Consider the following 26588-nt stretch of genomic DNA (forward strand, 5'->3'; position numbering starts at 1 on the left):
TAAACGCCTGTACTGATAGATACATAAAAGTCTGGGCTTTGGTCTACAAATGTTGAGCTATGTGGATGAGCTGTGTAGAGCTAAAGATTGAACAGTGGTCTCTAATTATTTTTTTAGATTATTTTTTTCTAGCAGCTACCCAGAGAGAACGGCTTAGAGAGTAAATATTGCTATTTTAGATTTTTTTTTCTAGAAAATCCAAGAATTTTTATAGCAGCTTTTCTGACACTGGTCAGAAAACCCATGAGCTATCCAGAAAGCTTTTAGATTTTTTTTTTTCAAGAGAGAACTGTCTCAAGTAGAGACAGCTCTCTCAATCAGAGAGAGCTGCCTGGAGCAGAAAGCTATCTCGATCAGACTACAGAGCCAAGAGCTATTTACAAAGAGCTGTCTAGGGAGCCATTTTAAGCAGGCTATAAGGCTGTCAGCTTGCACCCCATCATTTGACTTTGAGTTGTTTCTTTCACCACTCTCAAACACCCCTTCTCTCAGGAACTCCTCTCCAAGCCAAGACTGGTTCTTGGCACATTGCCACATGGTCTTGGCTACGTATGCATGTAAGACCTGTAGGGCTATATTTTTCTTCTTGTGTGCAGCTCCAACAATAGGCTTATCACACAGTACTCATACAGGGCACGGAATCTGATGAGAATCTCCCCCAGGGAACCCTTTGGAGTTCGGTTGATACTGTATTCTGCAATAGTAATTCATGGAATGTCATTGGATGTAAAGTGTTGTATAAAATTCAGGCTTGTAGTTGAGTTGAAAGTAAAAAGCAATCTTGGAAGGGATGACAGTAATCCTCATGTAAGACAAATTTCCAGCTTCCCAGTGATTCATAAAGTGGACCATATGGGCTTAACTCCATTTAGTTAAGCTGATTAATATTTAGAATTAGCCATTTACAAACTATTGTGCAAGTTAAATAGACAAACAGAAAAGTGAAATTTCCTAAAGAAGATTAAACCTTTCACTGCAAAGGTTTGTTGAGTAGTGCAGAGGATTAAATATGGAAAAGCCAGTGGGTTATCCACAGAATTTGCCACGGGAAGTGGAGGAGGTGGTTATTATCTGAGGAGCAAATAAATGGCTTTTGTAAAATCTGTCTGGATTCCCATGAAATCACTCCCCTTTAAAGCACACCACTTCAACTTTTAATTTTGTATACAATTTCATCTTAATCTGTTCTGTGTGGAAGTTATTTTATATTTAAAATGAAAGAAGTGGTTCTCAATGAAAATCACGTATCTCAGGATTTCATACTGATAACCCTAACAGGTGTTCACACAAGGTGTCAGAGTGCTGGCTGGGTAGACCTTGGGCTTTGGTTTCTCAAGGAATGGCCTCATTTGATCTAAACAGTTTTGAAATGTTTAATTTCCCTGGGGCATAAAGTAACATTATAACATTGCCAGTGGGAGTCCAGTTAGATTGGAAGGCTCTGTTTATTTTTTGTTGTGTGTTCCAGCACAAAGTAGCCTGTCTTCCACTTGGGGCCTTATGGGGCTAGTGAGAAAGTGAGAGGCTTGAATAACATCACTGTCACAAGGCAGAGAGGAGGCAGGAGGCCCTAGATCTTTGGCAGGTCCATCCAAAAAAGGGAGTGTTATCTCTGGGAAAGAACACGGTTCTTCCTGGGTCACACATGCAGAACACACTGCATACTGTTCACATGTGTGGAGTTCAACCCAAAGCTCAGAGGGCTGTCTCTCATCGTTGACTTTTCTTCTTGTAATTCTTGCTTATGCCTGCCAGCCCTATAGATTGTCAGTAACTAGGAAGGAGGTTCTCCCTGACTCTGTCTCTCTCTTTCATCAATACTACATGTGAATGAGCATGTGGCACATGTCTCCCTTTAGATTTACCTTTATTATCTTTGTTGATGTGTTGTTTAATTGTATGTCACGTGGTTGCTAGTGCCTGACACCAACTGATCAAAGCGTAACTTCTGAGCAACTGCCTTCTACCAGAGTAAAATAGAGTAGTCCTTCATGTCAAGATCTCTTCAAAGTCATACACAGGCACACACACATGGACACACATGCAGGAAAGCATGGACACACATACACATACACATGCATACACACGTGTTGTAGTTACCATTATTTTGAGTGTTTACTATACCCCCTTTTTGCCTTTAACTATTTATTAGGTATTTCTACCCTACTTTAGATAATTTAGTTCCCAAATAAAAGACACAGGAATCTTTGGATTTAGAATAAACTTTAGAGCACTGGGCAGATATCAACCCTCTATGCTATCTTGTCTGTTTCCCTATCAAATTGCTGGAGATACTACTTGCCATGTTTTATTTGGGCCGCTCCTGCTCCATGAAGCCAGCCCTCATTGTCATGTGCTTAGGATTCATGCTACCCCACGATGACCTCTTCCTTCTTTTCTCTCCTCTCTACCTGCAACTCCCAGCCAGTTAACTGAAAATGAGCCTACCTCTCTCTACTTCCCAATCACAGGCTTTAGCCTTTTAGTTACCAATTAACTTGGGGAACAAGGTTTACACAACAAAAGCTGGTGTAGGAGAGAATTCACTTCTGTTGAGGCAAATGGGTCTTGGGGTACAGAATTTAGCATTTGAATACATAGCAGCACCAGACCAATCCTCAAAACACATGCACATGTACGTGTACACACGCTCATGAAGACAGACAGACAGACAGACAGACAGACACACACACACACACACACACACACACACACACACACACCCCACACTTTCACACCATTGATCATCTTAACTTCTTGCCCTAGCAGAAATGTTCTCATGTCTCTATGGGGATGTTTCCATTTTACTATCAAGTTGCTGACTATTCCTTTCCTATTTCTCCAGTAAGTTCTTCCTCCTCACTCCTTGTGTTTTGTTCTTCCTGTAGGAGTGTTTAAAGGGCTGCCTAGCATTTCTCATCCTGGTTCTTCTCTCCACAGAGGCATGGATATCTGACAGGTTCAGAAATCTATTTAGAAAGCTCCTAGCAACATGACTCTGATACACAGAGAATGAGACTGTGTCCCCAAATATTGAAATACTGAAAGTCAGATGTTTCAGAAGCTGACATTGGCACTCTGTCCTTGAACTAAGTACATGTTTTCCTTGGTACACGTGACCTCAGCAGATCCATTTCTGTTATGGATGTCAGAATAGTTTCTTAGTTGTATTTGCATTGATAAATGTGAGCTTTCACTTAGCTTTTCCATAGAAAGTTGAGAGACTTTTCAGAACCTTCAATTATGTTTCTCTGGAAGTTACTTAAATCACTTCTAAATACCAAACAAAACAAAACTAAAAAATCCCATGTGTTTATTTATGAGTTTCTATCACAAAGTGTCCACAGAACCGACAGGAATCAGTTCTGTCCTTCCACCATGGAGATCCCCAGGATTAAACTTACATCATTACTCTTGGTGGTAGGTACCCTTTGGTCTTCTTGTCGGTCATAAATTAGACCCTTAATCAGTTTATTTTCATCTTGATGTGTGTGTGTGTGTGTGTGTGTGTGTGTGTGTGTGTGTGTGTGTGTGTGTTGATGGAGTAACAGGAGACCATGAAGCAATCTTTATAGTTGGTGTTTTTGTTTTGTCTGGGGCACAGGGTATCTCTATCTTTGTAGTTCAGGCTGTCCTGTAGCTCACTATGGAGACCTGACCGGGCTTGTACTCAGTGACTCATGTGCGTCTGCCTCCTGAGTCCTGGAATTAGTAGATGTGTGCCACCACATCTAGCAAGTGAGTGTTTGTCTTAGTTAGGGTTTCTATTGCTATGATGAAATATCATGACCAAAGCAAATTGGGGATTTGGCTCCTACTCTCCTTATTGCTGTTCATTCTTGAAGGAAGACAGGACAGAAACTCAAACAAGGCAGGGTCAAGGAGGCAGGAGCTGATGCAGAGGCATGGAGGGGTGCTGCTTACCACCTTGCTCCCCATGGTTTGCTCAGTCAGCCTTCTTATAGAACCCAGAACCACCAGCCCAGGGATGGCACCACCCATAATAGACTGTGCCCTCCCTTACTGATCACTAACAGAGAAAATGCTTTCGGCTGAATTTCACTGAGGCATTTCCTCAACTGAGGCTCCCCTCTCTCTGATGACTCCAGCTTGTATCAACATGAGACCAAGCTGTTCATCTGCTACATATGTTTGGAGAGGCCTAGGTCCAGCCCATGTTCTTTGGTTGGTGGCTCAGACTCTGAGAGCCCCCAAAGATCCAGGTTAGTTGACTGTTGGTCTTCCTGTAGAATTCCTATTCCCTTTGGGATCCTTAGTCCTTCCCACAACTCTTCCATCAGAGGCCCCAAGCTCCATCCACAGTTTGTCTGTGGGTCTCTGCAGTCGTCTGGATCAGCTGCTGGGTGGAGCCTCTCAGAGGAAAGGCTTTCTACACTCCTGTCTGCAAGCATAGATGAGTATCATTAATAATGTCAGGAATCGGTGCTTCCCATGGGGTGGGTCACTAGTTGGGCCAGTTATTGTTTGGCCATTCCCCCAGTCTCTGCTCCATCCCTCATCTCTGCATTTCTTGTATGCAGGATACATTTTGGGTCAAAAGTTTTGTGGGTGGGTTGCTGTCCCCATTGCTCCACTGGGGTTCCTGTCTGGCTATAGGAGGTGGCATCTTCAGGTTCAATAGCCTCAATGCCGTGAATCCCAACTAAGATCACCCCCACTGATTCTTGGGTGTCTCCCCTATCCCAGGTCTCTTGCATGTCTTCTAGATGCCGCCACCCCCACCTTCCCACCCCTGCCAGTTGTCATGTACATCTGGCCATCTCTTCTGTCCCTCTCCACACTTGATCCTGAACCCCTTCATTCCCCTCTCCATCCCCTCTCCATCCAGTACCCCCCCCATCTTCCTCCTATGACTATTTTGTTCCTTCTTGTAAGTGACAATCAAGTATCCTCGCTTGGACTTTCCTTCTTACTTAGTTTCTTTGGGTCTGTAGAGTAGAGTGAGTATTTCAACTCCTACGGCACAGACAACCTCAGATTCTCCAGCCCTCTCAGTGTATACTGCTGATTTGAACACACGGTGAAAGAAAACATACAACGTTGGAGTGTTGAAAGAGTTAGCCGCTCTTCTGGGACAGGTTTCAGTATCAGAGACCGAAAGGACATTGTCAGACACTAGACACACTGTGCAAAGACAGGATGTCACATGACAGAGGAAACCAGCACAAGTAAACATTTAAGTAACAGTGTCCCACACAAGCCCATGTAGAAAAAGAACAAGACTATAGCAAAGAAAGAAAACACTCCTCCGAGGACCGCAGCAAAGGCAGAGAAAGATCTGCAGGTACGGCTTGAAACTGAGCAATTCTCTCAACAACTTCCATCTATTAATGCCCCCTCTTCTGGAATGAGGGCTTGGGTTTTTTCAGTAGAGATTGGTTTTTAAAATGTATCTGATTTCACATTGTAGATATCCTTAGCAGAGGCAGAGGGGAAGATAAATAACTTATAGGCAGTAAGAATTATTTTTCAAGAGAAAGAGATTCAAAAGCAGTACAAGGGACTGGATATGAAGGTGTGTGTGTGTGTGTGTGTGTGTGTGTGTGTGTGTGTGTGTGTGTGTACAGTCTGTTCAATATTTCATAGGGCACATACATTTACCAGTGACCAAGGCAATATATTAATGAATTTGCAGTAATTTTTCTTTTAGGAATAGAAACTGTTATAAAGAGTTATAATCAGTCAGAGCTCTTTGATATATATATATCACTCACACTCATACATATACATATACAGAGAGAGAGAGAGAGACAGAGAGAGAGAGAGAAAGACAGAGACAGAGACACAGAGATACACAGAGAGAAAGAGAGACAAAGACAGAAACAGAGAGAAGAGAGAGAGAACCCAAGAATGGAAAGAAATGACATAAGTTGGAAGAGAAAATAGAGATGGAAACTGGCTTAGAAAGGCTTCAGATGACAGTGACTGGGGGTGTTTCAGAATTGGGAGTGAGGTGGGGATGGAGAAAGGGCAGGGAGAAGGGAGTGTCCCTTGTGACCTCTGCAGAACTCTGACAAGACTGAGCAACCCACACTGTGTTGGGGCCATCCTAACACTACCAGGGGAGGGGGAGGAGAGCCTGTGAACACCGCCTAGGGAGCCGCTCCTCTCATTCTGTGTAAATTCTGATGTTGGTAAACTTGTTTTAAATCTACACTCTCTGTTCTAAACACAGTGACATTCTTCTCTTTGTAGGATGACCTCATTACAGCAGGTGTTATATTTTATCTTTTTTGCCTCCGTTTCTAGTGGTAAGTGTTGCTTTATTTATTTCCCCCAACATAATATTTTTATTATTTGAGAATTTCATTCAATGCATCCCGATCACATTCGTCTCCCATTCCTCCTGCATTCACCCTCCCAACCTTAAGCCTTCCCCGCTCAACCTGCCCCCCTTGAGAAAACACCACCAAGTCCAATTTGTGTTGAGAATATACTCGTTGGGAGCAGTGGTCAAACTCCCAGTGGTCAGCCCCTTAAAGAAAACTGAGTTCACACTCCCATTTCCATCCCCGCCCTTCACCCAGTCAGAAGCCGTCAACTGTGAAGACTTAAACTTCAGCACGTTTTGTCACAATTTTAAGGGACTCTCTTCAATATTTAAGTGTGGTTCATTCCCTGACCTGTAGTGTGGGAAACAGCGTAAGTCCACAAAGAGAAATTACATTCTAGTCCCCATATATTGTAGAACAATTCCATGCTGTGAACGCCAGGGAAGGAAGCAGCATCATTTATTTTCCAGTTAAGGCTCCCTTTTAAGGGGTCAAAGGAAGAAAGAGATTTAAGTATAAAATTCCAAAGAGTCCACACCTATATCATCTGAATGCTATACCATCTGTCTATAGAGTTGCATCTATATCTATATACACAACACATTGCAGTGATTCCTAAGGGCAATATTAGAAAGAGAGGACTTGACTCACTTCATTGATTAGAATTCCATAAGGGATTCAATCCAGTAACACTCTCTCTCTCTCTCTCTCTCTCTCTCTCTCTCTCTCCCCCTCCCTCCCTCCCTCCCTCCCTCCCTCCCTCCCTCTCTCTCTCTCTCCCTCCCTCTCTCTCTCTCTCTCTGTCTCTTTCTCTCTGTCTCTGTCTCTCTGTCTCTCTCTCTCTCTCTCTCTCTCTCTCTCTCTCTCTCTCACACACACACACACACACTCACCAATTCTGGACTGAAAATGTTATGGAAATATTAACGTACGGCTTACGCATTTGGTTAATTCAGCCATTGTAGTTACGCCTCCATTCTACTTCACATCCAGCGAATACGTTTGCTTACTCTCCAGTAGAACGAAATGGGAAGTTACTACGTCGATACTGATCCCAACAACTTAGTGTATTTTTCACCTCTGGCTTATTCTTTATTTGAAATAAAAATGTTAGCACTTTTTAATTATGTTATACTGAATGCCCGAGACTGTCATTGACATTTCAGCATAGTTAGTTCTTTTCAGTGTGGCACATGTGGAACAGTAGCAGATCTAAAATAAAATAAACATTACACAGCATATTAAACTATACAGTTTATAGCTTCATTTTTCTTTGTGATTAGATCAATGTTCGGGTTATTCCTTCATTGTTAATGTTTTGAAATTCCACTGTTATTTGTACCGTCCTGTATAGTACTGTCTTGACATTTTCATTGTTGTTGTTGTTTTTTTCGACACAGAGTTTCTCTGTATAGCCCTGGCTATTCTGGAAATCGATGTGTAGACCAGGCTGACCCCAAACTCAGAGATCTGCCCGCCTCTGCCTCCAAGGGCTGGGATTAAAGGTGTGCGCCACCATCACTCGGTCACCTGTCTTGACATCTTAGACACTGAATTCCACAACCATGTTGATACATACACAGGATATTTATGTGTTCATAGAAGGCAGTGACAAGTACTGACCACTCTAAACAAGTCTCTGCCTCCCTCTGTGTGGCTTGGTCCTGGAAACCTAGCTGGGGCAGCAAGGGATTGAAGAAAGGACAGATACACAGACGCCCACAGTAAAACAGATTGGATGAGCAGTGTTCACTCTGAAGGAGTAGCAGCAGCTCCAATACAGCCTGGAACCTCAGTGCTTTCACTGTGTGCAGCACAAGGGGTGAGTTAGCCAGGCGAGGCAGGAAGTAGGTAAGAACTCTCAGATTGCGGTTGTCCGTGAGGAGGAAGCTGGGGTTACTGGTCTTTGTCAATATCCCCAACATTCATACTCAGACCAGAGGAAGGTTTTCTTATTCTCCCAGTCTCACCTCAGAATAAGGCTTTGGCATTAACAGGGGTCTGAGGCATTGGCCTTGACATGACCGTGCCCATTCAAATAATACACACCCACTCAGGACTTCACCTGTCCTTTACACTTTCAATCAAGGCTGTCCCAGAGCCTCACAGGTCTCTATACATTTTAGAAGGGTAAAAATTAAACAGAGCATGTTATTTAGTTGTAAAAGGACCATGCTAAAAAAATAGCAAAATGATAACTGGAAAGTTCCAAATGTTGGGTTAACTAAGTGTTCTTAAATATGATTCAACGACGAGATCACAATAATTTTTAATTAAATCTAAATAATTAATATATGGAATGTGAAACTTTGAAATGCAGTCAAATTGGGACTAAGATGACCTGTAAAAATGTATGCATATTCATTAGGATAGAGAAATGGTAAAAATCAGTGCTCAAGAGGGGGAAGGAAGTGAATGCAAAGGAGTTAGAAGACAGGGGTGGAGGGAACTAGCAGAATTGAATTAAACAGAACATAGATTAGAAGAAGTGTGTCCGCTCACGCTCTGCATCCCATTTCAAAATGTCAGTGATGCTAAGTTCACAGGGACATCCTGAGAATTATAAGGCTTTTTTTGCAAATGAATATATGCAGTATGAAATATTATCCATTGTGGTTGTATTATACTTAAAAATCCCGGAACAGAGAAGGTTGGGACAAGATGATTGAAAGTTTGAGACCAGGATGGGTTTCATAACAAGGTTCTGTTTCAAAGAACTGTCTCAAAATTGGCTACACCAAACCATCCAATGTGTATATTAAAGGAAAATAAATGGGAGGCCGGAGAGATGGCTCAGTAGTTAGAGCACTTCCTGCTGTTGCATGGGACTCAGTTCAATCCACAGCACCCACGTTAGGTAGCTCACAACTTCCTGTGATTCTGGCTTCAAGGAATACACACACATGCGCACGCGCACACACACACACTCACACACACATGCACACACACATGTACACACACATATGCACATACACACACATGCACACATACACACCCACATGCACACACACGCGCACTCACACACATACACACACACATTCATGCGCACATGTGGCATATATACATGTATGCATACATACATATAAATACAATAACAAGGTTTTTAAAAAAATTTTAAGAAGTAAAATTAAAAGGCCAATTACATTGGCATAGTTTGGCAGAGCCTGGTTAAACCTATGAGTGAGGAGTTACTTTGATATGAAAAGAGAATCAATGGATGTGACATAGACCCAAGAGAATTGAAAGAAGAGACTCCAGCAGATACTTGCTGTTTGTCGTCCTGCTGTCCTGCAGGTACTGGCAAGGCATAACACATGGGCATTTGACACTCACCCACGTCAACCTGAGCATTCATCAGCGGACAGAAGGTTAAACTATAATATCACAGTGTGCACATGCAATGCAAAACGGGATATTATTCAGCATGAAAGGAAGGACATTCTACCACACACTGTGGCGTGGCTGAACCTTCGTGGTTTTATACTAAATGAAATGAGTTGTTTACAAACGAGCACATGAATGATTCCACTAATGTTCGATGCCCAGAGATGCCAATTTCAGAGAAACAGAAGACCAAAGAGAACCGAGCAGGAGTTAAGGCTAATGATCATTTAATGTATACAAATTTTCAGTTGGAAAAACTGAAGGAATTCTAGAATTGTGGTGGTAATTGTATACAGTCTACATACTTCACTCTACAGCTCTATAGGCCTGAAAGAGATCGAAGTGGCTGATTTGATGTCATATACATTTTGCCATAGAGAAACAAAATTAATATCATCTAACACATGCAGCAAGTTTTTATTTGATTTTTAATACTTAATATTTTTGTCTTAAGAAAATTTTACTCATGAAAAAAATAGCTTAGCAAACTCAGAACTTTCCCAATAACCAAATAGTACTGTAAAACAGCCACAAAATGAGTTAGAAAAAAATCAAATCAAAAGCTTTCAAGAAAACTCATACATAATGGTGACTGAGCTGGTGTCTCCCTGAGGTGCTGGGGTGAGGCAAGGAGATCCACAACTTGGTTACTGTGAACAGGAGACAAGGAGCAGAGAGGTGCAAGCTCTTAGAGTCCATCATGTGTATTCCCAGGAGGGGTACAGCTCGCCTTTTAGTTTACTGTGGAATCTCATTATAGATTTTGATTGTTTTGCCCACAGCCTCGCCAGCGTGGAAACTTACTCACAAGAACCAAGTTAGGGAGTCTGCCCATGTGTCCATCAGTAGACAAATGCATAAAGCAAATGCTGGAAGTACGCACAGTAGGGGGAGGCCTGTTCTGTGTTAGCTAGGAAGGTTGCTTGTTAAGTTTTCATGAATTCCTTGAGAACTTCGTACATTGTATTTTGCTCGTGTTCACCTCGACTCCCCAAACTCCTCCCAGAACCCCCCACCTCCACTCTGTGCCTACCCAGTTTGTGCTCTCCTTGTTCTCTTTGGCCACAATGAGGAATGAAAGTGTCCCATGTGGGTGACGATGGCTGCAACTGGGCATCATCCTATTCAGTGAGATAAGTCAGATTGGGAAAGATAAGCATAACGCTTTCTCAAATTTGTGGATTCTAGATCCTATATAGATGCATAAAATCCAGTGTGTGTGTGTGTGTGTGTGTGTGTGTGTGTGTGTGTGTGTGTGTGTGTGTGTGACAGAGAGAGAGAGAGAGGGAGAGAGAGAGAGAGAGAGAGAGAGAGAGAGAGAGAGAGAGAGAGAGAGGAAAGTTGAACTGACACACTCTAGGGGAATGAAGGAGACTAGAAGGAAAGAGAAAACCGAGGAGATAAGAAGAATAAATACAGTCAAAGTACACACCACTGTGCAATGAATATATGCCATTCATATACAATGAATGTAAATGTTGTGAGAGACGATCTACTGTCACTTTCCTCAAACCTTAGAGACCCTACAGGCCACAGTAGGGGAGGTAAAGGACCCAGGGCTCAGGAGAAAGAAGGAAATTAGCTGATTCTTCCCGTAAATACGGTTATGTGCATAGAAAACTTCAGAGTAATGAACACACCGACGATTTCAGGCGGATCAGCAAGGAGTCTGCAAACTCCACCGGGACTGGAGGCCCAGATTCAGAAGGCAGAGGGCACATTTGAGGCCCTAGAGCAGTAGCCAACCTTCACCAGTACTAGGAACTGAGCTGAGATTATGAAAATCAATATTACAGGTTAAATGATTCAAGTAGTGGCCCAATCCTAAGCAGGACTGGACATTTATTAATCCTTTAAAAATCAGCTCAACTTATCAAATCCCGGTGTTCTGCTTGATAAGAACATTTTAGTTTTTTTTTTTTTGGTTCTTTTTTTTTTTTTTTTGGAGCTGGGGACCGAACCCAGGGCCTTGCGCTTGCTAGGCAAGCGCTCTACCACTGAGCTAAATCCCCAACCCCCGATAAGAACATTTTAAAGTGTCGCAATGGCTTTGTGGTAAAACGTTGAGTTTCTTAGAATTCACAGACAAACTGTGAGGTGGGAATAGACCGCCAATTATCTGGAAGTGGCTGCTGTGTTTGGTGGGAGACAACACAGGACTCGGAAAAAGAGGTTTAATCTCCTCAGAGCTCCTGGGTTACTTGCCAGTGGTGGAGAAAACTTGAATTGTGGAGAAGGATCTGTGATGAGGTCGCGCTTCCTCCCCACAAATCCCTTCAGCAACCTGACAGACACTATGGAGCCTGTCCTTGGAATGATGCTCCTAAATGCACCGATAAAAATACATAGGGCTACTGGGGAAATTCATTATATTGAAATATGACCACCTAAATTGGAAAATATTCAATACAGAATTAGCCGTGGCTCTGAGTTAACACCTTACGCGACAAGATTTAGTGGCGTGCCTAAAACTGAGTAGAAATAACCGACAAATGCTGGATCAATCATAGTGATGTGATGTGTCGTCGTCATCAAAGACACGACAAATGTTAATCCTGTTAATTGATTACATTAATAATACAGGTATGTACGTACCCCATTTCAGTTAGAGGTCAATGAAAAGCCACATGGGATTTTTGTTTTGAGTTCGTTGGTCACCTCAGTCCTACAAGCCTCACGGGACAGTTTTGGCTGCTATGCGCCGATGATCTTCTCAAGACATTATTGATGGTCGTTACAGCAGTCCTTATTTGAGTTAGATTTTATTCTTCTCGAAGCACTTCCACATGAGTCTGATATTTGTTTTCAATGTTATAAAGAGAAATGGGTTAGCAATACCTCTCCATGGGCCTGTACGGCTGCATGAAGAACTGTAACCTTCTTTTCAGTCATTAGGCAACAGTCCCTTAAAAGGTCACATACTATATTAAATTATTAGGTATCTCTTCTAGCAACAGAGGATTTTTGAATCTTTATGCATTTTGGCTTTTAAAAAATAAAACTGATCTAAGGTTTCAGCTAAATAGAACTCAATGACTTTCCCCTGGTAAATGTTGGTAAAGAGTCCATTTTTAATGTTAACATGACATCATGTAAGGGGCCATCAGTCTTGACTTTTAGTTTGTTGCTGTGTCAAAACAACGAATGAAGGAAAACACAGCAAGCCATTGCTGACCCAGAGGGGTTCCTTGAGGAGCATGTGTTGCTGGTTGACAGCTGAGAAATCACTGAATTACTCCCACAGCCTTCCCAAGACAATCATTCATGAATGTGATGCCACTGAGACCACTATGTTTGTGATTTATATTTCTGTCTGAGGGTGTTCACTGAAGAAGCAAATCCAAAGAGCGTTGATTGATCTGAGGTCCAAGTTCAGGCACATTTTGCATTGGCTTCTTAACAGACCACGTAACAAGATAAGTGCCCACCAAAATCCACAGTCATGCGCGCCCACCTTTCTTCTTTGCAGAATGTATCACTAAGGTCTTCAAAGACATCAGCTTTCAAGGAGGTGACCTAAGTACTGTTTTCACACCGAGTGCCACGTACTGCCAGCTGGTCTGCACACACCACCCACGTTGCTTGCTCTTCACGTTCATGGCTGAGTCATCTTCTGACGATCCCACCAAATGGTAATGGTTTATGTCTCTCTGAGGAGGAACTGGTTTCCGAGGCCAGTTACTCACCAATGCGGATTACCTACTCACAAACACTCTCCTGTCATTTTACAAAATGGGATGTTAGCGGCTGGAAAGCAAGTTTCCTTCCACCGAACTATTAAATATTACAGAAAGGATGGTGCTACGTTAAAAGTTATTACAACAGTTTTCTACTCCCTCCAATATCCTGTCATATTATGTGGCTTTCTCGGCTCCTACCAGTGGTTCAATAAGGCATGCAGAACTTTATATAAAATGCTAGGCCCTTCATTGGGGCAGAGTCTCAGCTCTCTAAACTTATCTTGTCTGCCACGTGGCTAACTCTTTATCTCCCTTCCCTTCCTTTCCCTGTCTGCTCTGAATCTCCCACCTAAGCTTTAGTCCTTCGGCTCTCTCTCCCTCCCTTCCTCCCTCCCTCCCTCCTTCCCTTACTCCTCCTCCTCCTCCTCGTCCCCCTCCCTCTCCTCCTCCTCCTCCTCCTCCTCCTCCTCCTTGTCCCCCTCCCTCTCCTCCTCCTCCTCCTCCTCCTCCTCCTTCCTCTCTCTCTCTCTCTCTCTCTCTCTCTCTCTCTCTCCCCCCCTTTCTCCCCAGAAGTTCCGCCCTTGTACTTCCTGTCCCGGCTATTGGCTGTCAGATCTTTACTATAACCAATCAGCAGTAAGACAACGCTGGAACATCTCTTTGGTTGCCTGTTGGCAATATGGGCTGTTTGGGCAGGTATGGAAGGACAAGCACTTACAAATCGGAAGCTGGTGATAAGCCATAGAAATGATGGTGCCAAAATCTTGCCGGAACTTAGCTCTTTACAGTATGGTAATCAACAATTGAAAATACAGAGACATACCTTAATACAATGGAAGGAACGTCACCCCAACACTGCCATGTTTGCTTTACCTACCTGTATGTAATCACAGGTAAATACTGAAAGTGATTTTAAAATACCATAGCCCTGTACCTCTAAATACTTCAACACGAATTTCACAGTAAGGAAACTGTAAGAAGCTTAACAAAGTTAGACATACTTGAAATGTTCATTTCAGCTGTTAATTAAATTCTAGTCAAATTTTGCAGGTTCCCTATGGCTATATTTTCCCTCTCTACTCACATTTAAAAAACATTAGATATTGCATCTGTCTCTATGCTAAACTTGAAATGTTAATATATAACCTCTTATGTGAAATTAAGTTGCCAATATCTTTGTTTGTTATTGCTGGTTTCTCAGATAGTTACATACTGCCATAAGCATTAATTATTCTTCTGGAATCTAGAGCAGAGGTTGGCAAGACAGGGATAAAACTTTAGGCTTTGTTGAGCTAGAGGCAAATAGAAGAACGTTCTGTATTTCTAACATTATTTCACAGTGTAACCATATGCGGGCTAGAGGGGTGGCTCAGTGGTTAAGTTCACTGGCTGATCTTCTAAAGGATCCACGGTTTGCTACCCCAGCTTCCAGAGACTTGCGATCATTTGTAAATCCAGCTCCAGGTGATTCAGTGCTATCTTCTGCCTTTCGCCTTTCTCATCTCTCTCTCTCTCTCTCTCTCTCTCTCTCTCTCTCTCTCACACACACACACACACACACACACACACAGAAAGAGAGAGAGAGAGAGAGAGAGAGAGAGAGAGAGAGAGAGAGAGAGAGAGAAAGAGAGAGAGAGAGAGAGGACAGCACAAAAATGGTAGGTTTTAAACAACATTTTAGCAATAGGACAGAGTTCATCCATTCCTCTTCATGTCCTATTGGAAAGGAGGGTCATATGTGTTCTTTTAGATGTAGGGATGTTGTAATCAAAAGCAAAGTCGAATCTTGCTAAGCAAACATTTGTTTTGCCAGGAAACCCAGTCATTTGTTTCCTACTCTTTGACCTTAGGGTCCACACTTTGAAAGCATTAATTACCGCTGAATAATGCTATTTTAATTTAATTTATTTTTTTTAAAAGAACAGGTTTGCCTGCATCCTGAAGGACAGTCTCACAGAAACATTGCCGATGGTACACATGACAGGAGCGGTTTCTGGATATTCCTTCAAGCAATGCCCTCAGCAATTAAGTGGTAAGATTCTCATCAAATACAATAAATTCTAGCCATTATAATATACACATGTAATCATTCCAGGTATAGTTTTGTGGCTATAAAATAAGATACTACCACCTAGGACTAAACTTCCCAATAAGGTACCATCTTCCTATGTAGAGTAGAGGACATGGTTGTCCCCTTTCCTCTTCCCATGAGCACACTGTCCCTCAACAACATTTCCTAACTTCAGAGAAGCTTGTTATCACCTCAGTTTTTATTATTTTTCCTTCTCAGCCTAGAACTGCACACAAAAACCCTTATTATAAATGCTAATTCAAATCAAAAGGAGAAAATGCAGACTGAAGTGGCACACGTTTTAATAGTGAAATGGGGGGCTGGGGATTTAGCTCAGTGGTAGAGCGCTTACCTAGGAAGCGCAAGGCCCTGGGTTCGGTCCCCAGCTCCGAAAAAAAGAACCAAAAAAAAAAAAAAAGAGATAGTGAAATGGGCACTTTTCATCAGCACTTTTCATACAGCGCGGTTTAGGTACTAGGTCAGAAAGTCGAAATACAAAATCGCAAGCGTCTATTTTTTTAAAAAAATTATTTATTTATTTGATATGCATTGGTGTTTTGCCTCTATGTGTCTGTGTGGGTGTGTCAGACTCCCTGGAGCTGGAGTTACACACAGTTGTGAGCCGCCATGTGGGTGCTGGGAATTAGACCCAGGTCCTCTGGAAGAGTAGCCAGTGGTTTTAATCGCTGAGCCACCTCTCCTGTCTCGCATGTACAAGCTTAAAGCTGTTCCAGTTTAAGAAGCACATCGGCATCCTCGTCCTACCTCCTAGTGGAAGTGGGAATTATGCCGAGTGAAAGAAAACAAAGAACTTACACGGGAGAGTGGGCGAGAAACGAAACATATACCTCAGGAGGGCTTCCGCCAAGGCAGCGTACTGTAGTTGCCCCTGGCTTCTGCTGACGCCTGGATTCTCCACCTTTATTTCCAGCTTGCAGCAAAAACGTGTACGTGAACCTGGACATGAAGGGCATGAACTATAACAGTTCTGCCGTGAAGAATGCTCGAGAATGTCAGGAGAGATGCACCAACGATGCCCACTGCCAGTTTTTCACATACGCAACGGGGCATTTTCCCAGTGTGGACCATCGGTGAGTGAGCCGGATCCGAGCCCCTGGATACAAGCTTGCCTGGGGAAAGAAAACCACTGGTTCATTAGGTATTTTCATCAACTTGAAGCCTAAACTTTGTTTTTTAACCCCAAGATATTTGCATAATAGCAATCACTGTTTTGTCTTGAAGAGGTCATTGCATGTCTAATTAACACACATTTAAGTCATATTCAGATTTCAGAGCTGGAAGATGGCCCCGGTGTGTAAACACACTGGTTGTGCAAGCAGGAGGACCCCAAGTTTGCATCCCAGCACCCAGATGTGGTTGTGCATGCCTTTAACCCCAGAGCATGGGAGGGTGAAGGGACATAGGGAGGATCGTTGGGACTCACTGGTTAGTGCCAGGCTTAATAAGAGATCTTGTCTGGAGGGGAAAAGGCAGGGAGGTAATAGGGCAGGAACTCTAAGGTCCTTCCTTGGACTTCTATTCACACTTGCATATCCACATACCCCGTACACCCCACATACCATATATAATACATATATGCAGCCCCACAGATGCTGTGTTTCAATGACACCGCTATAGAGCAAACATAAGCTTCCCCTATATCCTAACTAACTTCAAAAAGCATTATAGTTTTCCTTTTGTAGTTCTGAGAGCCCTGCAACTGGTTTGATTGGCAATGTTCTTCCCAGTCTAACAAATGTCCTGACCCAGGGAATCAAAACTTAAAGTTTGTTTCTCTATCTACCTAGAAGTACAATCCTGTTCCTTACCCAAGAAGAAGTAACTGAAACCCATGTGCAAAGTTTTATCCTGTTCGGTGTGGGATTTTGAACACTCTTCCAGGAAGAAACCTATTATATAAAGATATATGACTAAGGGGAATGAATGATTAGATCTGCCTTTTCAGATTTAAATTTTTATTAGAAAAATATATGACTTGTTCTTTTAAAAATATTTTATTTTTTATGTTTGTGTGTGCATTTTTGGATTTAAATATTTTATTAGAAAAGTATATGACTTGTTCTTTTAAAAATATTTCATTTTTATGTTTGTGTGTGCATTTTCAGATTTAAATGTTTTATTAGAAAAGTATATGACTTGTTCTTTAAAAATATTTTATTTTTACATGTGTGTGTATGTATGTGTGTCTATGTTTGTGTGTGCCTGTGTGTTTAGATGCACACCTGTGCAAATAACTGTCTAGGCCAGAGGAGCCATCTCTCCGTCTCCCAATTTCATTTTTAGACTTAGGAATCTTTGACATTATCTAGGTTTGCACAGTAAACCACGGTTATATGATAGTTGAATCTTAACATTGACTCCTCATTCACTACTTTCTGTAATTTTGGGGAAAAAAAACGAGTGGGAAGCAGAGCATTAAAGATGAATATTAAAATGAGTAATAAAAAAATTGGGAAGTAGCCTTCTATGTCCCTCTTTATCTCCCCTCAGAGGACAAATTTTACATCCTAGACTTCACAGAATGTGAGCTGCAAGCCAGGAAAATGTTCCTAGGGTTTATGCAAAAGCGTATTTGGAGGGCTAAAGTGAACCCATTCACACAGTCACCTCACACCACGTCAGGTCTCCTGTGTTGTCCATTCACTGGTGAGATAACATTGTTCCCCAGTCCACAGGCCACCCTGTGGTGAGAAGAGCCGCCAGGATTCTTGAGCTGCAGGTGAACACTCTTCAGGGCAATACCCCTGTTATCACAGTCATTTCCCCCCGTGGACGGTAACTTCTTATCCTCTCCTGCTTTTATATCCTTGGAAAGAATAATATTTTTCCATTTCTGTTTTTATTCAGTAAAATGTGTCTTTTGAAGTACACCCAAATGGGGACGCCAACTTCAATAACAAAGCTCGACAGTGTGGTATCTGGATTTTCACTGAAGTCCTGTGGGCTTTCGAACCTGGGTAACTACCGTTTTTTTAACTCAGTGAGATGCTGGCACCGTTAAGCCCCTATGAAGCTGAGGATAAGGCGTTTAACTTTAAAAACCGTTGATGCTCACTCATGAAGTAAATCCAGTAACCTTTCACTGTCTTCGTGTGATACAGTTCATTACGTTCTGGAAAGGACTTCTTAAATTTCTAATTTGTTTTTTTTATAAACGACAATAACAACAATAAATAAATAAATAAAGGTCTTCGGATGAAATTCTCCATTTGTAATATAATTTACAAACACTGTCTAGTGCCCCTGCCTTCCTAACGCAGTTTCTCTCATCGTACAGCTTGTATCAGGGACATTTTCCCGAACACCGTGCTTGCAGACCTTAACATTGACAGCGTGTTGGCCCCAGATGCTTTTGTCTGTCGTCGCATTTGCACGCATCACCCCACGTGCCTGTTTTTTACATTCTTTACCCAAGCGTGGCCAAAAGAATCCCAGAGGTAAGGAGTTACCATTAAGGGTCATTTGCTCTCCTTTAAAACCAGCCAATCCAAGCGTGCTGCACAATCAAGATGGGAGCTATGCAAATAGCAGGAGGCTTCTGGACTCTGAGGTGGGTCTGAATTGTTGAAACGGACAGCATCAACAGGGAGGAAAGACCTTGGGACCACTGACAATAGAGCAAGGTTCGAACTTGTTCTGGAAAGTTCTTAGTGACAACACAATTCGCGGGACGTGACTTGGTGACTGGAGAAGCGGTGTTAGGGTTGTGGTTGCTATTAAATTCTTCTCCAAGTTACCTTTACTTTCCATACTTATTGTAACAGTGGTCTTTCTCTTTGGCATATTTACGTGATTTATTCACACACCCCCTTTGGTCCTCTAGACATCTTTGCCTCCTTAAAACATCTGAAAGCGGATTTCCAAGCACACGCATCACAAAGAGCAACGCCCTTTCCGGGTTCAGTCTCCAGCACTGCAGGCACAGCATCCCAGGTAAACCTCGAAGGCTCTCCTTCTCCTTGAGCTCAGCAGTCCTGAGGAACCAGGCGACTGCAAAGGCTACACATTTCAAACCTGGCATGTGCTTTGTTGTCTAGTATTCTGTCATCCGAACTTTTACAACGACACTGATTTCTTGGGAGAAGAACTGGACATCGTCGATGTGAAAGGCAAAGAATCCTGCCAGAAAATGTGCTCTGACAACGTCCGCTGCCAGTTCTTTACCTATTATCCCTCTCGAGGATCTTGCAGTGAGAGGAAGTAAGGCAAGCAAGCGTTAGGTGGATGCTCCTGGAGCACCTCCTTGCGGAATGCGTTTTGCTTACACAGTTTTGTTTTCAACCGCAGGGGCAGATGTTACTTAAAGCTTTCTTCAAACGGATCTCCAACTAGAATACTTCATGGGAGGGGAGGCATCTCTGGATACACGCTGAGGCTGTGCAAAATGGATAATGGCGAGTACTTGAAAATAATACAGCTGAAGGGAAATGGTCAGCGTCATGTCCACACAAGGCTAGTCTACCACAACCATAGAGGGGTGGAGACAGCAGCACAAGCCTATATACAGGAGGCTGAGACAGGAGAATCAGAAGTTTAATGCCAGGTTGGATTAAAGAGCAAAATGACAACAAAATAGACATGGGAGAGAAGTGGTTTGTAAGTTATCAAATTAAGAGGTTTTTCCATAATATGTATATATATATGTGTGTGTGTGTGCATATATTAGTCATTTCAAGAGGCATTTCCAGATGAGACAGACCCAGAGGGACGATTTTTGTTTTCAAGATCAATAGTTTTTTGTTTTAATTCTCAGAGATTAAACTACCAATCAGTCCATTAAATTTTTCATTTTCTTCCCACTGGATCTTTTAGTGAAACATGATCTATATCTATATCTATATCTATATCTATATCTACATCTACATCTACATCTACATCTACATCTACATCTATATCATAATGTCCAGTGTTAAGTTATCCTGTGAATTGTGATGATGTAGCTGAGATTTAATGAACAAAGTGTGACACTAATTACTTCTTGTGAAAGTTTTAAAAGTACAAAACCTTTTGTGTCACATTGTTGGGCTATTGGGAGTTAAGGTGACTCCACCCTTAACTTCTGAGGACCTGATTCAAATATTTGGTCCCAACAATTGTGATGTCCATCCAGAAAACACGCCTTCTTAGAATTCAGAGGTTTGATGGACTCTCTGGGTGACCTGTGCCTCTCAAGAAAGTTAATTAATTTGTAGCTCATATATTCTGTGTTTTGCTAATGATAAATTTACCCGACAAGAAGGGACATTCAAAACAAGTATTGTCTTAATTCTACTTCTAAGAGGGCAATGAGAAAAGACTGTTCAGTGATGTGAGTGTGCTCTAAAAACTGGGATCTAGAAGAGGCACCTTGATAAATCGAAGATTACATTTCTTACCTCTTCTGCCTCCATTGTGTTTGTCTCTTTGAATTTATAGTCTTTGGCCTGTACAGGTGACAGAACGGGTTGGTTGTGGATTGATAGAGGAGAAAATATGGAGGGTAATAAAACTGTATGCCTTCTGATGCCTAAATTAGAGAAGTAGGTTACACTGTGCAGCATCAGGCTACACAATACCCTTAGGTAAGAGGGAGCATCTAACAGAGGTGTTTGTCATATTTACTGTTGTTGGTCTCTGATGTAACTTGACTTTCTAAAGACACCTTGTAACGCCACTAGAAGTGTTTCTTCATCCCAATTGCAATGTTGAGCTCTGTAAGTTCTCAGCATTCTGTATAAGCTAGTGGGACAGACATCAAGAGGCTTACACTGGGGTTACTGAGAATGTGTCCTAGTTACTGCTCTCCCTTTAACTTTCTAAACATTACCTTCTTGCTTATAGGTTGATAGTCTTCCGAGGGATTTCTCCCATTACAGAATGGCCGGGACAGTGAAGCCCTAACTGCTAACCTACTGTGCACTCTCTCTGTTGTAGTATGCACAACCAAAATCAGGCCCAGGGTGTTCGGAGGAGCTGCGTCTGTTCACGGCGAGTGGCCATGGCAGGTGACCCTGCACACCACCCAGGGACACCTGTGTGGAGGCTCCATCATTGGAAACCGGTGGATATTGACAGCGGCTCATTGTTTCTCTGGGTTAGTATTAACGATATTCGCCTGGGGTCGTCATCACCAAGTACAGGTGAAACCTGGGACTATCATCATAGTAAATAAACACTTTGAAAATAGAAACAATCCTGTTCACTAAATTAACTCTCTCTGTGTGGGCCGAGATGACAGTGTAGAAGGACCCAGTACTCATCTTTGGCCGCAGTAGAACAGGTGCAGGAGTGTTGTTGCTTGGACGCCATTCTGCCTTTTCATTCAAATGCAAATCATTCCCAATGACTTCCTGCTGGTTCCTGGCGCCAGTGCACAGGGCCAAAAGAAGCTCAAAATTTCCAGCTCTTTGAATCCTTCCCCCATTTTCTCTTTCCCCTAAATAGAGTTCAGCACATGAATCCCACACTCACATTGCTTTTCAGTATTGGCCAAAGGTAAGTAACTAGGCTGGGGGAAGTGTGTATCTCAAGGAAATTTGGTTGAGTGAAACTTTTCTGTGTGTCTGTTGTTTCCAGACACAGGTTTACGTGATAATTGGTTTTGTTTTGTTTTTTTTTTTCCATGCATGAGTACACATAGTTGTATTTCAATGCTACACTGAGGTCAATTGTCCCCTTTATAATCATGTATGAGGAAATACAGAAAGTCCCAGTGATTCTTTTATTCTGTCCAAGACAAGGTTGAGACTAATACCCAACTTTTCCTGAGCGGGGATGTTCTGGACAATCAAAAGACTATTTATTTAATGTATTCGATATTAGTATAAAGTACTAATCCAGTGCTTTCCTTGCAGGGGAAATGTGTGAGAAAATCTTTTAAGAATAAAATCACTTTTTTTCCCACCTAAAGGCAGAAACTGCAGATTATAAAACAAACAAACAAACAAAAAACTATGAAACACAAATATTTGGAAATCGCTTAGATTTATTTTTCACTGTTTGTTCCTTAGGACAGAGACACCTAAAACTCTGCGTGTCTACGGTGGTATTGTAAATCAATCAGAAATAAATGAAGATACCACTTTCTTCAGGGTTCAAGAAATGATAATTCATGATCAATATACATCGGCAGAAAGTGGGTTTGACATTGCCCTCTTAAAACTGGAACCGGCCATGAATTACACAGGTACATAGAGTTTTAGGTGGAAAGGGAACTATAAAGGTGACCTAGATAAAACATTCATGTTAGGAGACTCACAGTCTCACCTATGGGACCCAATCAACAGCCAGACAAGGAAAGTCTAGAAAGATGGCCTCTGTTGAGACAGACAGTTTTGCCTTAGAATACTAGATCACACGTTAAGAGAGCAGATAGAGGCTTGCCTTCAGGCTTCTTCAGGTACATAGAATGACATCATTTTATAAAATACAGGAGTAATAATAATGATTGACATGCTGCTTTAGTAACAAAGGGCTGGACAGCATGGTTAAGCAAATGCTACAGAATATTAAACCTTGTTAAAACGAAAGTTTGTGTAAAGAGGCACGTCCTATCTTTCTCTTGTCCCTTCTGCTGGGGTTGTTTGATATACACCATTGAACATAAGACGTGAAATACATGAGAAAAAGGTAACATGAACATCATAAAGAAAGAAAGCATGATTAATGATCAGGTAAAATAGCAATCCTTCCTGGGGAAAATGATTGTCTTTCTTTCTGCATTGGTCACTGTGACAAAATGCCTGCTGGAACCACCTTGCAAGAAAGAAAGGTAATATGGGCTCTCGTGATGTCAGAGGCTTCAGCCTGCGGTTGGGGGACTCCACTGCTTTGGAGCCCTTGGCAAGAAATGTGCAGAGTAGCAAACTGTTCACCTCTCGGATGCTGGGAAGAAGAAAGGAAGGGGCTGGGCTCCTAACAGCCACTTCAAAGGCCCACCCTCAATGACTTAACTTCCTTCCTTAGGCCCCACTTCCTGTCATCTCTAAGCAGTGTCAAAAACTGCGATAGAGTCTTTGAACATGGGTTTTTGGGGAGACTCCTCAGATCCAAACCATAGCAGCTTCTAGTGACTAAACTGTGATTTTCAAAATTAGATTTTCAGCGGCCAATATGCCTGCCTTCCAAAGGAGACAGAAACGTAGTTCACACAGAATGCTGGGTGACTGGATGGGGATACACAAAATCAAGAGGTAACAACCATGCTTAAACATTGCAGAGCTTAAACATTGCCTCTGTTTTCTATCTAGTCATATGTCCAAAATGTGAGTAAAGTGACACTACTCAAAAACAAGAAGATTGTTAACAAAGATCAATACATCTGATCAGAAACATTAAATATGATTAAACCCCTCTAAAAACTGTTTTAACTGGAGACTTTTAGTATGGGACCTAACACTCTATGCAAAAGTTCTAGCCTGGTTTCTAATCATTTTTGTCTGAAAAGAAATTCTACTTTAATGTCACAATTAATTTTAAACTCAATAACATTAATAAAATTATATACACAATAGTAGAAATGATGTCTTTCTTTATACTCCATACTTAGAAAAAAATGACCTATGAATTGAGCTTAGTAATTTTTCCTCCTAGATTTTAATGTAAAAGTTGGGCTTTTAAATATAATTGTACATATACAATTGAGTGGAATAATAATCATTCCACTAAAACATTAATATGACCTTTTTCAGATGAAGTACAAAGTACTCTCCAGAAAGCCAAGGTACCATTGGTGTCGAATGAAGAATGTCAAACAAGATACAGAAAACATAAAATAACCAACAAGGTGATCTGTGCAGGATATAAGGAAGGAGGGAAGGATACGTGTAAGGTAAGACTGGCTCAAGCAATCGGTTATGTCAGGTTGGAGTGAGTGCTTAATGCACTTTTACAAACCGCTCTACCGTCGAGCAGTGTCCTGGGGTGCTTTCCGTTGCTGTGGTAAAACACTGACTGTCTTTGTCATGGTTTCTATTCCTGTACCAACATCATGACCAAGAAGCAAGTTGGGGAGGAAAGGGTTTATTCAGCTTACACTTCACATTGCTGTTCATCACCAAAGGAAGTCAGGACTGGAACTCAAGCAGGTCAGGAAGCAGGAGCTGATGTAGAGGCCATGGAGGGATGTTACTTACTGGCTTGTTCAGCTTGATTTCTTATAGAACCCAAGACTACCAGCACAGGGACAACACTGCCCACAATGGGCTGTGTCCTCTCCCCTTGATCACTGATTGAGAAAATGATTTACAGCTGAATCTCATGGAGGCATTTCCTCAAGGGAGGCTCCTTTCTCTGGGATAACTCCAGCTTGTGTCAAGTTGACACACAGAACCAGCCAGTGCACTGACTAAACAACTCAGAGAAGGAAAAGGTTTATTGAGCTTACAGGTTACACAGTCCACCATAGGGGAAAGTCAAGGGAGGGACCCTGAGGCAGGAACTGCAGCAGAGGCCATGGAGGGGTGCTACCTACTGGCTTGTGTTTAGTCTCTTGTTCCGCTACTTTTCTTTAGTAAAAAATGTATTTAGCAGTTAGAGGCTGAGAAACATCATGCCCACACCAGGCTGATGGTGGCTGTTCCTCAGCTGAAGTTCTCTCTTCCTGGGTGTCTGAGGTTGACAACTCAGATTAGCCATCACAAGCAGGACACTTGGTGGGATTATTTTTTCAGGTAAACTAAACTCTACAATAGGAAAGCTGGATCAGGGAGAGTGCGTGGATGTGTAGGTGCTTGCCAGGGGGCCAGAATATCAGGTAAAATTGCTGTGAACAATACCTATTTAATTCAGGAAGTGCCTAAAGTGATCCAGGCATGTGTCTTTTTCTCTCCCCCTTTGACAGGGAGATTCTGGAGGGCCCCTGTCCTGCAAACACAATGGGGTCTGGCACTTGGTGGGCATCACAAGCTGGGGTGAAGGCTGCGGCCAGAAAGAGAGGCCGGGTGTCTACACCAACGTGGCCAAGTATGTGGACTGGATTTTGGAGAAAACTCAGTCGGAATGAAAGAGTTCAACAGGTGTCATTTCGTGGCCCTGGAAGACTATTCCACAGAAGAGAGCATGATGTGTCTCATGAAGACACGGGGAAGCTGTATCTTCACTGTCAGGAACTGGAGGGGCTTGATGTATGTAAGAACGCACAGAAAGAAAACTATTATTTTCAGAATTCCCGATCTGTGAGAATCACAGGTTGCTTTCTGTATCCAGCTACTCTCAAGGAAACCAACACAACGAGGAGATTTTTAAAATAAAAACACAGCAGATAAACTAGGAAAGTATCGAGTAATGGTGCTGTTTGTCTTTTAGTCTTTGTGACAGATACCTTAAGCAGTTCATGAAAGGGAAAACTTCTTTTGCCCACCTTTCCTGAGGGTTCAGCCGATGGCCTGTTTGGCTGGCTCTTGTTTTAGCCTGAGGTGAGGCAGAACACTATGGCACTATTGGCTGGTGGAGAAGGAGTTCGCTCAGCTTATGGTAACCAGGAAGCAAATGGAAACAGGAAGGTATTGGGGACAAGAATGGTCCTCCAAGGACATACTGTCAATCACTTATTTCTTCCAATGACACCCCACTCCCTAAACTCCCACTCCTTCCCAGATAGCACCACTGGCTGGAGGCAGTCCTAGCTGGCACCAAGAGAAAGGTTGCAGAAACCATATAAAGACCTGTGAAGTGCAAGATCGAAAACCCAGAAGAAATGCAGACAGGAGCTCAAAATGTCCATTTACAGGAATTTTTTCTTCTCTGCCTATATGAATGTCCCTCCTGTGTAAAGGAAGACTGACCCAATCCCGTGATGGGTTTTGAGAAGTCTGTTATGTGTGTGTGTGTGTGTGTGTGTGTGTGTGTGTGTGTGTGTCTGTGTCTGTGTCTGTGTCTGTGTGTGCATGTTCATGTGTAGGTGTGTGGCGGTGCTTGGTGGGGGTGATCAACCTTGCATTGTTCCTCGTGTGCTATCCACCCTAGTTTTTTAAGGCAGAGTGTCTTACTGGGTTTTGGAGCTTGCTAATTGGATAGCTAGCTATCCAGCAAGCACAGGGACCTTTCTGTCTCTACCTCCCCAAACTGGAATTAAGAAGGACATGCCATGGTGCTCAGCTCAAAAAAATCTCTCTCTCTCTCTCTCTCTCTCTCTCTCTCTCTCTCTCTCTCTCTGCCTAT

General features: G+C 42.3%; 1 protein-coding gene across 2 annotated transcripts; it reads left to right on the plus strand.

The window, feature by feature from the left end:
• The first annotated feature begins 5259 nt into the window (after window positions 1-5259).
• F11 (coagulation factor XI) lies at window positions 5260-26305 on the plus strand. 2 transcript variants are annotated; one of them, NM_001411666.1, is made up of 15 exons: window positions 5260-5305; window positions 6217-6272; window positions 13147-13309; window positions 15283-15389; window positions 16360-16519; window positions 18297-18406; window positions 18727-18886; window positions 19273-19382; window positions 19487-19649; window positions 19737-19843; window positions 21363-21522; window positions 22439-22614; window positions 23525-23620; window positions 24119-24258; window positions 25270-25707. In NM_001411666.1, exons 2-15 carry the CDS (start codon window positions 6218-6220, stop codon window positions 25429-25431), a joined length of 1869 nt encoding a protein of 622 aa, NP_001398595.1. In that variant the 5' UTR covers window positions 5260-5305; window position 6217; the 3' UTR covers window positions 25432-25707. The 2 variants fall into 2 exon arrangements, with proteins under 2 accessions (NP_001398595.1, XP_006253207.1); XM_006253145.4 differs by lacking the exons at window positions 5260-5305; window positions 6217-6272 and having other exon boundaries at window positions 13172-13309; window positions 15278-15389; window positions 25270-26305.
• The last annotated feature ends 283 nt before the right edge of the window (window positions 26306-26588 follow it).

Source organism: Rattus norvegicus, chromosome 16 (genome assembly GCF_036323735.1).
Source record: "Rattus norvegicus strain BN/NHsdMcwi chromosome 16, GRCr8, whole genome shotgun sequence".
Classification (NCBI taxonomy): Eukaryota; Metazoa; Chordata; class Mammalia; order Rodentia; family Muridae; genus Rattus; species Rattus norvegicus.

Bases quoted from the DNA above. Each gene is read 5' to 3' on its own strand.
- F11 (NM_001411666.1), top strand. From the start codon at position 6,218: ATGACCTCATTACAGCAGGTGTTATATTTTATCTTTTTTGCCTCCGTT. The intron at 15,390-16,359 runs GTAAGATTCTCA...CTTTATTTCCAG, and splicing joins ATGCCCTCAGCAATTAAGTG to CTTGCAGCAAAAACGTGTAC. The intron at 19,383-19,486 runs GTAAACCTCGAA...TTTGTTGTCTAG, and splicing joins CTGCAGGCACAGCATCCCAG to TATTCTGTCATCCGAACTTT.